Source organism: Lynx canadensis, chromosome A3 (genome assembly GCF_007474595.2).
Source record: "Lynx canadensis isolate LIC74 chromosome A3, mLynCan4.pri.v2, whole genome shotgun sequence".
NCBI lineage: Eukaryota > Metazoa > Chordata > Mammalia > Carnivora > Felidae > Lynx > Lynx canadensis.
The window spans coordinates 61,908,504-61,922,048 of NC_044305.1; the positions used below are offsets into that span (position 1 = coordinate 61,908,504).

A 13,545-nucleotide genomic window follows, 5' to 3' on the forward strand; every position below is an offset into this window, starting at 1 on the left:
TGGGATGACAACAGTTCCTAGATCCATTAGAACTTGGCCAGGCAGTGCTGACTGAAGAACCCCAGGGTGAACCCTGGGCTCCATTCCCCCATCCAAAAACTGCCTCATGAGAGCTAGGGGTAAAGAACCCAAATGAGGGACACCATGGCACATGACCAACATGTGGAGGAAAAAGAGGGGGCTTGCTGTTCAGATAAGACTCCTGGGCCCGGGGCGCCTGGGTGGTTCAGTCAGTTAAGCGCCTGACTTTAAAATTTTTTTTTTTTTTCAACGTTTATTTATTTTTGGGACAGAGAGAGACAGAGCATGAACGGGGGAGGGGCAGAGAGAGAGGGAGACACAGAATCGGAAACAGGCTCCAGGCTCCGAGCCATCAGCCCAGAGCCTGACGCGGGGCTCGAACTCATGGACCGCGAGATCGTGACCTGGCTGAAGTCGGACGCTTAACCGACTGCGCCACCCAGGCGCCCCTTTTTTTTTTTTTTTTTTTTTTAAATTTTTTTTTTAAGCGCCTGACTTTAGATCAAGTCATGATCTCACAGTTTATGGGTTCAAGCCCCAGGTTGGACTCTGTGCTGGCAGTGCGGAGCCTGCTTGGGATTCTCTCTCCCCCCCCCTCTCTCTGTCCCTCCCTTGCTTGTGCTCTCTCAAAATAAATTAAAAAAAAACTTAAAAAAAAAAAAAAAAAAGCTTCCAGGGCCCATCTGTAGGGAATGGCCTGCGCTGAGCTGCCAGTGAGTGGATCCTTAGAGAACCTCAGAAGGCATTTAGCATATCTGTGCCTTTTCTTGACTTGGCCACAAGCAGGTGAGCAGGAGGGTCTGTCAAGGCCAAGGCCTGAAGGGTGGGTGGGTTCCTTAAAAAGAATATGCCAGACAGGCCCTAGGGAGACAGGATAGGTACGGGAGCCTTTTCTTTTTCTTTTTTTTTTTTTAGTGTATTTTTTTTTCTTAATTTAAAACCCAGGAATCCTCATTTTTGACCAGTTGTGCTTTTATTAATAAGTATGAATCATGAGCAAGTAGTCATGCAGGAAACTTTATCCTCTGCCCACCCACCCACAGAAAAGGCTAGTGCTGGAAATGAACAGAACACAGCAGGAAATGAGTGAAGGTAGAAGCGGGGAGCGGGGGAGCTGCAGCTTTATCTTTGAGGAGCATTTGGGAGGGAAGGGCTCCCAGAGTCTGTTAGCAGGAACAGAAAAGCCTGCCATAAGGCACAGAAGACTGTCCCTGCCAGTGAAACCAAACCACCTTTTGAAACTTTCCACTGGGGCCATTTTGCAGGTGGAGCCAGGAGCTCAAGTCTCTGCCTGGTGGGGGTGGGAGTGGAGGTGAGGAAAAACAGCAGGGAATACACTGGGGCTTACAAGTTGTCTGGATACACTCTGACTTGGTGGAAAGACAGAATTGGGAATCCGGAGACCTGATTTGACATTCTGACCTTGCTAATTATCAACGTGACTTTAAGCAGGTTGCTTAACCCTTCTAAGACTCCTTTTATCTATACAATCGGAGAAACAATACCTACCTTTTAAAGAGTGGCCATGAGGATGATGTGAGGAAATGTATGTGAAGGCAGATTGCAAAGTCTAAAGCACAGAACAAATGTAAGGTGCATTTGCATATCAGTTTACTTCCACTTACAAATAGACCCAGGGTCTAACCTGGATGAGTCCTACACACCTTCCTCCCTGCCAGCTGAAGCACAGCGCCTTCCCTGCCCACCCCATGCTAATTGTTAACTGGCTTGCCCTCTATCTTCAGCCATCTCCAAGATCACAGCTTTTTTTCTGGTGGAAAGGAGCTGCGAAATGTGGCTTTGGCCAGTGCGGGAGAAGGGGCCTTTATGTGTACCAGCAAAGACCCGATTGTTACTGAATCCAAACTGGGCTGCTTTTCCCAATTATCTCCACTACTCTTCTGGTCTCCACTTTCAGATGCCAAGTTTTAACTCAGAACAAAAGCTCCTGTCGGGACTGATTTATAATCCAGATCTGCTGACGGGGCCCTAGTGTTCCTCCCCTCCAGGACTGCACCCGCTTAAAGTTACCACCAGAGCCTTGGGCTCCAGACTCTACCTCTGTCATTTGCCCTTAGCCAAGAGGAGGCAAGGCATCTGTGTCTGGGTGCTGGTGGGCCGGCCTCCCTGGAGTTTGTCCACCTGCCCAGCTCCGAGAACCAGCTGGCAAGGTCCACCCCAGCACGGAGGCCAGAGCTACAAGTGACTTCTAGGAGCCACTGTGGGCAGAGGCAGGCTGTTCTAAAGGTGGTGGTTCGTCCTCCAGCGCGGCTCCCCTCAGCCGCTTTCATCTGAAAACCAGGGCTCATGTCACTTGTTATTCAGTCACCCAGTGGCATCAGAAGGAGTCATTTCTTGGGGGTAGGCTCTGTGCAACAGGAGTGGAGGGTTGTCTTCACCGGGAGCTGGGTAAGGGTGCTGCTGCCCCTCTGTGTGGAGCATGAAAAACAAGGGGCAGACTCGCTGGAGATGAGTCGGTCATCCTGGCTGGTAAGACCCGTTCCAGTCTGACTGCGGGGGCCAGTGGGCGTTGGGGCCAAGAAACGAAGTAGAACTGGGGGGCAAAAGAGAGACCACTTAGGTCCGCCCCGAAGAGGAGCCTCGGTTTCTCCTGCACCCCTCCCTCGGATACTCGCTCCGAGGTGGCTTGCTCGCGTTCGTTCCTGTAACTGCAGCGTGGGGAGCCCCTCAACCCCATTCCTGACTCCGGTCGCCCAGTCCGCAGTTGGCCTTAGGGGACACTTCAGAAAGACCGGGTGAGTCCGATCCTCCTAAGGCAATGCCCGGAGTCCCTCCTCCGCCCCACCTCCCGGCGCGGTGGCGCAGTCCGGGACTTCGAGGCGCGGGGCGGCAGGGCGCGGGGAGGGTCGGGGGTCAGAGCCCGCGGGAGGGGAGGTGGGAGACCGGCGGGTCGCGGCGGGTCTCAGCCCCCTCCGGGGCAGGCCTTCGCGTCCCGCCCCCGGCCTCCGCTCGACCCCCTCCCACCCCGCCTGACGTCAGGGGGGAGGGGGCGGAGAGCGGCGGCAGCTCTGGAGAAAGAGCCGGCGCCCGGCGCGGTGGCGCGGGGAGCCCGAGCCCAGGGGCGCCGAGCCGAGCCGGGACCGAGGGGCGGTGGCAGAGGGGACAGCGGAGGAGGGAGGGCGGGCGCGCGCAGGCGGGCGGTGGCGCGCGGGTAGGGGCGGACCGTGATCCAAGCCCAACGCGAGGGCGGCGCCCAGGGATTCAAGCCGCGAAGAAGAGGTGAGTGAGGCCAGGGTAGCGCGGGGCGGGAGCGCCAGGGCTCCGGGGCCGCCGCTTTGTCCCCCGACTCGGTCAGGGGCTGCCGCACGCGCGAGGGACTGAGTCTGGGGGCGCAGGGAGGGGTAGCAGCGGGGACAGCTGTCCGTCCGAGATCCTTCCTGCGTCCCCCGCGGGCTGCCAGGCGGGGGCTCGGGAGCCGGGCGAGCAGTGCCCGCAGCCATAGCGTCCGGAGGCGCAGACTGGTCAGGGGGAGCGGGGCTGATGGGACCGGGGGTCCCCCTTGCTGTCAGGTCGGCAGCCAGGATCCTCTCCAGGCCCCCGAGCTGCCCCCTGCTCCCCCACCCCCGACGGAAAGTTTGGGGCGGGCTTGGACTGAGGCCGATGTTGTGGGATCGGATTTCCCTGCCGCGGCCCCCCGCCCGCCCGCCTGCTCAGGCTGAGGAGGCGGGTTGTCCTGGAAAGCCAAGCTCCCGACCCGAGCCGGGCCGCACAGTCCCCGGCAGGAGCGCTCACCCTGCAGCCGCGGAAGCCCTGTTCGTGCCACCCGTGTTCCGGGTGGGCGAGTGTGGGGGGCGCACCGCCTGGGCCCCGCGCTCCTCCAGCCCCCACCCAGCCGTGCCCCTGCTTCCCCGCCCTGGGAAGAGCTGGGGGTGGGGGAACCAGTGTGCTGGCCGATTCTCCGAGCGCGCCGCGGGGTCTGGCCCTGGCCTAGGGTGAGGGGCAGAGGGAAGGCTGGGGGTGTGTTGGGGGGACAGAGGAGGGAGGGGTGAACGTATCCCCAGCCCCCCGCCCTTCCAGTGCTGGGATACTGGGCCGACAGGGGGCGTCCGCAGGCCGGGCTCGCCACGCTCCCAGCGCCGCCGCTTTGTTTGCGTTCAAATCCCGGGAGCTGGGGGAGGGGAGAATCCGGGGGTGGGGGGGGGCGGTGGTGGTGATCAAGGACGAGGTCTTGGGTACCCTTTGTTTTGGGGTGAGCAGGTCCCCAGATTCTGTGTCTCTGTACCTGGCACTGGAGGGCTGGGGCAGTAGAAATTAATCCAGATGGCTTGCCCAGGCTGGGGTCCCGGGGGCGCAATCCCTGAGTTGGGAAGGTTTGTCAGATCCTGGGGGAGCGCAGCAGGCGCCTGTCCTGCACCGGGCGTCCCCCGCGGTCGAAGAGGAACCCCTCTCGCGCTCCCCACCCACCCCTCGTCTCCCCCCGCCCCCCGCCTGAGAGCGTCGTGGGGAGATCCCTGATTAGACTGGAGCCGGCTCTGTTGTCCCGCCATCTCTCAGCCCGAGGGTTAGTGTCTCTTAGGAGGCTGTGCGAGGAACAGGATGAGGCCCGGGTCATTTCCACGCCCATCCCACCCACTTCCTGCCTCCCTTCTTGGGCAACAAAGGGGCCTCGGGAAGCTGGGCCCCTTCGGCTCCCGGCCCCACTTCGGCCGTGCTGATGTGGAACCGGTGTTTGGGGCTCTGCCTGGCTATTGTCTGCGCTGGGGGAGGGGAGAGGCTGGGGCCGGGACCCCCTCACGCCTGCTGCATTAAGTCTCCCTCCTTGGGGGGCTTCTGCCACCGCCCACCCACCGTATGCCCCTTCACCCTGCCAAGGGGTTTGCGTGCCAGAAGTACATCTTGGGGCTGGCTGGAGCCCCAGTGGGGGCAGGTCCTGCTTCCAGAGGTTATTTTAAGAAATCCTCAAATCTGTCAGGCCTGAGTGTGGGGGAGGGGGGCCCCCTTTTTATTTTCTCAAACAACTTCCTGTTGAGAGGGAGTGGGTGAGAGCCTGGAGGCTAGAGAAGGCTTCTTGGAGTGTCCACTCCTCCAGCTGATTCAGCTCCTCTCCTCCCCTCTGGGGGACCCCAGCTCCTTCCAAACCTGTGGGGGCTGGACCCAGGTGTGGGAGGGGACTAGGTCTTTGCTCCAAGGACTGGGCAAGTGGGGAATCCAGGGGCCTCCTGGGAAAGCCTGTCACTGCCTCCCGGCTTGGGCTTGTGTGGGCCCCCTTCCGGTCTGTTTTCTCTGGCTATGATTCTGACCCTTTCTTTTCCCCCAGCAGGGCAGCTGGCCTGGAGCTTAGAGCCGGGGCGTTTGCCATGGCCCCACACTGGGCTGTCTGGCTGCTGGCAGTGGGGCTGTGGGGCCTGGGCATTGGGGCTGAGGTGTGGTGGAACCTGGTGCCCCGGAAGACGGTATCTTCTGGGGGTGAGTGCCTAAAGTCCTGAGGAGGAAGGCCAGGAGGGACTACTCGGGGGAGAAGAGCAATTGCTTCTAGATCATGCCAGCTTTATTTTGTTATTGGGCTCAAAACCCACCAATGTATCGGACACAGCTTTCTAAGAAATGTGAGTGAGTGACCCCAGGGACCCAGAACTGGGAGTCCTGGGATATCTCTCCTTCAGACAGGACCTGTCTGGTCCTGTTATGCAAGAAGAGAGACCATTCTCTATCACTCTTCCATGCCTTACTTCTGGAACTAGCACTTACACTGAGAGCCCACAGAGACAAAACTGAGCCAGGACAGGCATAAAGCAAAGAGTGTCACCCCCTTCCCCAAAGTCTTTCTAGCTCTCTGCCCCCAGGAGCCCCCTTATCAACCCTAATAGACCCCCTCTGCTGCCCTGACACTTGTGCCCTCTGGTGGCCCTGGATGTGTTTATGCATGTGCTCATGGGGGGGGACAGCAGACTTGACAGTCCTTTGAGCACACACACCTGTAGTAAGAGATGATGTCAGGTGTTTGTATCATCACTGTGCTCTGGGGACCTGGGATGAGCTCACCTCCCACAGGCTCCACTCGGGTGCTAATGAAGCCCTCCCTTGCCAGCCTGTGTCTGGCTCAAAAGACTTAAGACTGGTTTAGGGGGACCCTGAGGACAGGTCAGCAGCTATTTTGGGGGTTGATGTAGGAATCCTGTGACTATATTAATATTGTAGTACTTTGCATGGTGAATGACAACGAGGCTTCCCAGCCCCAAGGCTTCAGTTTCTGTCTGTGGTCCCCAGCTTCTGGTTTCCCTTGACCACCCTGGCTTGACCTCCTAGCCCCAACTAAGTCTTCCTGTCATCCCTGTTTGTCCCAGCAGCCAGTTGCTCTCGTATTTCTGGCAGCCTGGATTTAGGTCCTGCTGGAGTGAAGAGTTTCCAAAGGCAAGGAGTGATTACAACTTCTGTACCTACTGCTCTACTGGATCAGGGGCCAGGGCCTCGCCAGACCCTGATGTGGGTAGCAGGCAGTGAAAAAGGAAGCAGTAGCAGAGGAAGCTGGGAGAGGGAAGAGCCCAGCTCAGCAGCCAGAGGTGCTGCTGACCCTGAGAGTGAGGGCCATCAGTCTGATGGCTTCCTCTGGCCGGAAGCTGTGGCTGAGATATCTTTCCTTCCTCCTTACCAGCCCAGATTTGCCTCCTCCCAGGCTGGGAAAGGCCAGGGAGGCTTGGGTGGAGCTGTTAGAGCCAAAAGGCTATTAAAGAAGGCCCTTTATTGCCAGTCAGGGTGCTTGGCTGGCATCTGCTTGTGGGGTGCTGGCTGTAGTGTGGGAACAGGGGTGATTGGGCCCAGGAGACCACTGTAGAGAGGAAGGCTAATTCTGGGGGGACGGGGATGCCTGGAGCTCCAGGAAGGCCTTCCCATTCACCACCCTGCTCACTACCCCCTTGTCCCTGCAGAGTTGGCCACAGTAGTGCGGCGGTTCTCCCAAACGGGCATCCAGGACTTCCTGACATTGACCCTGACTGAGCAGACAGGACTTCTGTATGTGGGGGCCCGGGAGGCCCTGTTTGCCTTCAGCGTGGAGGCGCTGGAGCTGCAAGGAGCGGTGAGAGGCGGGGGGGGGGGGGGAGATGGGGGTGGTTGGGAGCGGGAGGCACACAGGAATGATGAGAGTGGCAGGGCCCAAAGGGGCTTTGCTTGATCAAGCTGTCCCCTCAACCCTGCTGCCCCTATGCTGTTCTCCCCTGTGGAAATCTTGCTCAGTGTCCAGGTCCACCCTCCTGGCAGAGTGGGCATGCTGCTTTCCCCCACCTGCAGCTTTGGGACGGGTTGGGGCTTCTGTCCTCTTCTTCTGTCCCAAGAATGGGGTCTGTGTGTCCTCACTTGGTGTCCCCATGTGGCTGCCACAGGCCATGCTTGTGGCACATGCTCAGTGTGTACCTGGGATGTTGATGTGCCCCCTCCTCTTCCTAGATCTCGTGGGAGGCACCAGCTGAGAAGAAGGCCGAGTGTATCCAGAAAGGGAAGAGTAACCAGGTGAGTGCTCAGGATACCACCAGGAAAGCCAGAGCCCCTGATACCGGCCAGGCCTCGCGGCGCATGCTGACTACCCCACCCCCACCCTCTCCCTTGGTCCCAGACCCATTCTTGGTTTTTGTGTGCCAAGTGCCAGGTCCTCATACTTTAACTGGATGCTTTTCTCTCCCCAGACGGAGTGTTTCAACTTTATCCGCTTCCTGCAGCCCTACAACACATCCCACCTGTACGTCTGTGGTACCTACGCCTTCCAGCCCAAATGCACCTACATCGTGAGTGCTGTTTTCTCCTTTCAGTCCCCTTCCTTGCCCTTCTCTGGACTCCCTCCTGGGCACTTCTGCATCTCCTCCTCCTCGTCTCTTCCCTACCCCTAGGACATGCTTACCTTCACTTTGGAGCGTGGAGAGTTTGAGGATGGGAAGGGGAAATGTCCCTATGACCCAGCCAAGGGCCACACTGGCCTCCTTGTGGGTGAGTAGCTGTCCCTGCTGCAGGCTGGGGAGTCCCCCAGAACTTGTTCTCGCTTTGGGGCTATGTGTCCCGAATGTGTCTTCACGTCACTTCTGGTCTACCTGATCATCTGTCTCCCACAGATGGCGAGCTGTACTCGGCCACGCTCAACAACTTCCTAGGTACAGAGCCTGTTATCCTGCGCAACATGGGCCCTCACCACTCCATGAAGACAGAATACCTGGCCTTCTGGCTCAATGGTGAGCCTGGAGGAGCTGGCGTGCAGACAGGGGGAGCCATGGGTGGGGGGCCCTGCAAGGGTCCCAGGACCCCCTCCCCCGCTAACCCTTCTCTCTTTCCTGTAGAACCTCATTTTGTAGGCTCTGCCTACATACCAGAGAGTGTGGGCAGCTTCACAGGGGACGATGACAAGGTCTACTTCTTCTTCAGTGAGCGGGCAGTGGAGTATGATTGCTATGCGGAACAGGTGGTGGCTCGGGTAGCCCGAGTCTGCAAGGTACGGAGTCCTGCAGTGGTGAGCCCTGGGAGCCCTGCTGGCTTGGCAGGACTGACTGGCAGTGTCCCCTTGCCATCTGCCAGGGCGACATGGGGGGTGCACGGACCCTGCAGAGGAAGTGGACCACGTTCCTGAAGGCGAGGCTGGTGTGCTCTGCCCCCGACTGGCAGCTCTACTTCAACCAACTGCAGGCACTGCACACCCTGCAGGATGCCTCTTGGCACAACACCACCTTCTTTGGGGTTTTTCGTGCACGATGGTGAGTTGGCCAGGAATCCTTAGGGGTGGGAGGAAGGGATCTGTGGGTACAGTCTTCTGGGTGAAGTCCAAGTGGTCAGTTGACCGGAAGCCAAGGAAGATGTTGGGCATCTGCCCCTTTTCAAAGACTCCCTGGGGGAGATGCACAGTGCCCTGCCCCCAGTGGTATATTAAAGCTGACAACAACATTGCACACGCCCACGACTGCTTTGTGCTGGTCCCTGTCTTCCCGGTACTTGCCATGAGCTGGAGTAAAGTGGGCACCACGCCTGACTCGGGGTCCCTCCCTTGTCCTCACAGGGGCGATGTGGACCTGTCAGCAGTCTGCGAGTACCAGTTGGAAGAGATCCAGAGGGTATTTGAGGGTCCCTACAAGGAGTACCGTGAGCAAGCCCAGAAGTGGGGCCGCTATACTGACCCAGTACCCAGCCCACGGCCAGGCTCGGTGAGTCCTCCAGAGCAGGGATGGGCTCCTGCCCTCAGCCGCAGTACCATTCCCACATGCTGACAGCTCTCCCCCCTTCACCCCTCCCCAGTGCATCAACAACTGGCACCGACGCCATGGCTATACCAGTTCTCTAGAGCTGCCTGATAACACCCTCAACTTCATCAAGAAGCACCCACTGATGGAGGAGCAAGTAGGGCCTCGGTGGGGCCGGCCCTTGCTTGTGAAGAAGGACACCAACTTCACCCACCTGGTGGCTGACCGGGTTACAGGACTTGATGGAGCCACCTATACAGTGCTGTTCATTGGTACAGGTAGGCACGTGGCTATGTGGGCATGGCTACTGGAGGCTGGAAGAAGGCCTGTGTGTCTGGGGCAAGGAGATCTGGAGATGCCCCAGGGGCTCCGTGTCCTTTCATTTACGCCTGTCCTCCCTCAACCCCCACAGGAGACGGCTGGCTGCTTAAGGCTGTGAGCCTGGGGCCCTGGGTCCACCTGATCGAGGAGCTACAGGTGTTTGACCAGGAGCCTGTGGAAAGCTTGGTCCTATCCCGGAGCAAGGTAGTAATCAGGCCCCACCCACCTGTCCCTATACCTTCCCTAGTCCTTTGCTTGGCCAGTACAGGGGTGGGGAGGCACTCGAGCACACCTCGCTTAGCTTGGGCGAGTTCCAGGAAACAAGTGCTCACGGAATCTGTGCTCCGCGGGCGTTATATATAGCCAGGTCCCCGTGGGGCTGTGTTCCCAGCATTGGGCCTTGGCAGCTGCTTTCCACGCTTCCTTCGGACCCCTTGAGGTTGTGCTGTGCCTCTGCTACATACAGCCTCTTCTCTGATGGTGCCACTGTTGGTCGGGCCTCTTGGACTGCATTTGTTATGATGCGCTCATGATGCTACCTACTGGCTGCCAGTTGCCCTCCAGTCCCAACCCGTTCACCATTTCCCCAAAGTGCTACCCTCCCCTTCTGGTCTGTTTGTGACACCCCTGAACTTTCATGTGCTTGCCTTTGACCAACTATCGTGGCTCAAATTGTTCTCCAGAACATGGAATAATGGCAAAAAGAAAGTCTGTAGTTGAAGAAACACACAGATTGGCAGTCACCATTCAAAGAGAGGAAAACACCTTATGCTATGCTCGTGCTATTGTGAAGGCTGCCGGGCCTAGCGGAAAACACACTTCCTGAACTATTTATACTGTACTGGAGTGTGTGTGCGTGTGTGTGTGTGCGCGTGTGTGTGATTATATTCCTCAGCCTCATGGTTCTGCTGTTCCTATCTAAGAAGGTCACATCTATAAGGTGCTTAGGATTGTGTATGGCTTGTAATAAGCCCGCTGCGTGTTCTCTGGTCCTTCGATTTCTCTCCTCAGACTTCAGCACTGCCCTCTTCCTGCTTTGGCTCCTTTTGCCCCTTTGCTCTCGTGTAGCAGTCCGAGCTGCCCCTGGGCCATGTCCTGGCCTGGCTGACTGTCCTGTGCCTTGCTTCTCTTGCAGAAGCTTCTCTTTGCAGGCTCCCGCTCTCAGCTGGTTCAGCTGCCCCTGGCTGACTGCATGAAGTACCGCTCTTGCGCAGACTGCGTCCTCGCTCGGGACCCCTACTGTGCCTGGAGTGTCAACACCAGCCGCTGTGTGACCGTGGGTGGCCACTCTGGGTGAGTGGGTCTCTGCACATGCTGGAACCAGGGGTGAAGGGCAGGGTGGATGGAGTCAGGATGCCCATAGACCCTGCTTCCCCCATCAGGTCCTTGCTGATCCAGCACGTGACAGTCTCAGACACCTCAGGCATTTGTAACCTCCGTGGCAATAAGAAAGGTGAGCTGTCTTTTCTGTCCCTCTCCCAGTAGGACGGGCCCTAGGCCAGAGCTGGAATGTCTGCATCTCCCCGTGGCCCTGAGTTTCCTGTGCTAACTCTGCTTTCTCTTTCTCTACTGCTGCAGTCAGGCTCACACCCAAAAACATCACCGTGGTGGCAGGCACAGACCTGGTGCTGCCCTGCCGCCTCTCTTCCAATTTGGCCCATGCCCGCTGGACTTTTGGGGGCCGGGACCTGCCTGCCGAACAGCCCGGCTCCTTCCTCTATGATGCCCGCCTACAGGCCCTGGTTGTGATGGCCGCCCAGCCCCGCCACGCCGGGGCCTACCACTGCTTTTCAGAGGAGCAGGGGGCGCGGCTGGCTGCTGAAGGCTACCTGGTGGCTGTGGTGGCGGGTCCATCGGTGACCCTGGAGGCCCGGGCACCCTTGGAAAACCTGGGGCTGGTGTGGCTGGCTGTGGTGGCCCTGGGGGCCGTGTGCCTGGTGCTGCTGCTGCTTGTTTTGTCCCTGCGCCGGCGGCTGCGGGAGGAACTGGAAAAAGGTGCCAAGGCGGCGGAGAGAACCCTGGTGTACCCTCTGGAGCTGCCCAAGGAGCCTACCAGCCCCCCGTTCAGGCCTGGCCCCGAGGCCGATGAGAAACTCTGGGATCCTGTTGGCTACTACTACTCGGACGGCTCCCTCAAGATTGTGCCTGGACACGCTCGGTGCCAGCCCGGGGGCGGGCCCCCTTCTCCACCTCCAGGCATCCCCGGCCAGCCCCTGCCTTCTCCGACCCGGCTTCACCTGGGGGGCGGGCGGAACTCAAATGCCAATGGCTACGTCCGCTTACAGCTGGGAGGGGAGGACCGCGGCGGGCTTGGGCACCCGCTGCCGGAGCTCGCTGATGAACTGAGGCGCAAGCTGCAGCAGCGCCAGCCGCTGCCGGACTCCAATCCTGAGGAGTCCTCGGTATGAGGGGCCCCCACCGCTTCACAGGGGCAGCGTGGGAGGTGCAGCTCCTACTTTTGCACAGGCATCAGCTACCTCAGGGACATGGCGCGGGCACCTGCTCGGCCTGGGACAGACCCTGCCCAGCACCCGTCCGGCCATGAGGACCTGCTCTGCTCAGCACGGGCACTGCCACTTGGTGTGGCTCACCAGGGCACCAGCCTCGCAGAAGGCATCTTCCTCCTCTCTGTGAGGGGCTGTGAATCACGGACACATGGGACCCCAGCAGCCAAAACTTTTCAAGGCAGAAGTTGGAGATGTGGGTGTGTTTGTATCTATATGTACGTGTATCTGGGTGTGTGCATGTGTGTGTGTGCGTGACATAGTCTTTCTGTTTCTGTGTGTGTGCCTGTGTGTGTGTGTGTGATAATCTTCCTTTTTCTGTCAAGTCTTCCCTTGGCCTGGGGGTCCTCCTGGTGAGTCATTGGAGCTATGAAGGGGAAGGGGTTGTATCACTTTGCCTCTCCTACCCCCACCTGTCCCAGTGTGGGGCAGCGATGTACATATGGGGGTGGGCTGGGCAGGGTGCTGTGCTCCTTTTGGGGGGTCCAGGGCTCTGGGGTGGGCCTGGTCCTGCTCCTAGGGCTGTGAATGTTTTCAGGGTGGGGGGAGGGAGATGGATTCTCCTGTGTGTTTGGGGCAAGGGTGGGAGGGGCCTCCCACTTGGCCCTGGGGTTCAGTGGTATTTTATACGTGTCCTCCCGAACGGGGCTGGGAAAGGTTGTGTGGGGGGAGGGGGAGGGAGGAGAGAGGGTGGGCATGCTGTGGATATTGCATATCCTCTCCCAGCCCTAGGAGGAGGGCTCCTAACAGTGTAACTTATTGTGTCCCCGCGTATTTATTTGTTGTAAATATTTGAGTATTTTTATATTGACAAATAAAATCGAGAAAACAATGTTACTGTGGTAGGGATAAGACATTTGGGCTAAAACATTCTGAGCTGGACCAGCCTCACCTCCCTATAGTTCTGGGTCAGCTGCCCCTAATATTGTCTCTACCCTCCTGCCTGTGCCCCTCTCCAGTCGGGGAATAGCCCAGGCGCCAGTGTTTTCCCACAGTGGTAGCTGTGAGGCTGGGAACCAGACCAGAGCCACAGCCTCTTCAAGCCAGCTTTGGCTTCTGGCCAAAGGGAGAAGTTAGGGCACTGGGAGGCAGGGAGAGTGGGGAGGGGCTTGGTTTCCCAGAACTCTGGGAAGGCGAAGTGGGAGTGAGGGGTAAAAGGAGGGGAACTTCTTAGAGCTTAAGGTTGTATGGACTGGCTTGTGTGAGGATGGGGCTCTGAACCAGCTTAGGGGAGGAAAGGCTACCTCCATCCTACCTATGCCTTAGGAATGTTAGTCCTGAACACTTCAGCTATGTGGAGCATGGAACTTCCCCACTACCACCCAGTGTGCACCAAGCCACTGCCCTATGTAAGTAGTGGTACAAGGAGGGCCCAGATACTTGTAAGGAAAACAAGCCCCAGCCTGGATTCTGTAATTCATGCCCACAGATAGAGACAGTTGAAAAGTCCTCCCCACACGTGACTGGTCTGGAGGGCCTGCGGTGGCTGAAATGGGCCGCTGCCCCGGGTGTCCTCAGCTGTAGGA

At 58.5% G+C, this 13,545-nt stretch overlaps 1 protein-coding gene across 2 annotated transcripts; it reads left to right on the forward strand.

Moving 5' to 3' along the window:
- The first annotated feature begins 3,183 nt into the window (after positions 1–3,183).
- Positions 3,184–12,851, forward strand: SEMA4C (semaphorin 4C). 2 transcript variants are annotated; one of them, XM_030310461.2, is made up of 15 exons: positions 3,184–3,261; positions 5,300–5,448; positions 6,909–7,057; positions 7,426–7,488; positions 7,662–7,760; positions 7,863–7,959; positions 8,082–8,198; positions 8,304–8,455; positions 8,539–8,714; positions 9,014–9,158; positions 9,250–9,472; positions 9,607–9,719; positions 10,651–10,808; positions 10,898–10,968; positions 11,094–12,851. In XM_030310461.2, exons 2-15 carry the CDS (start codon positions 5,340–5,342, stop codon positions 11,921–11,923), a joined length of 2,502 nt encoding a protein of 833 aa, XP_030166321.1. In that variant the 5' UTR covers positions 3,184–3,261; positions 5,300–5,339; the 3' UTR covers positions 11,924–12,851. The 2 variants fall into 2 exon arrangements, with proteins under 2 accessions (XP_030166321.1, XP_030166323.1); XM_030310463.1 differs by having other exon boundaries at positions 3,199–3,261; positions 5,303–5,448.
- Positions 12,852–13,545: the final 694 nt, after the last annotated feature.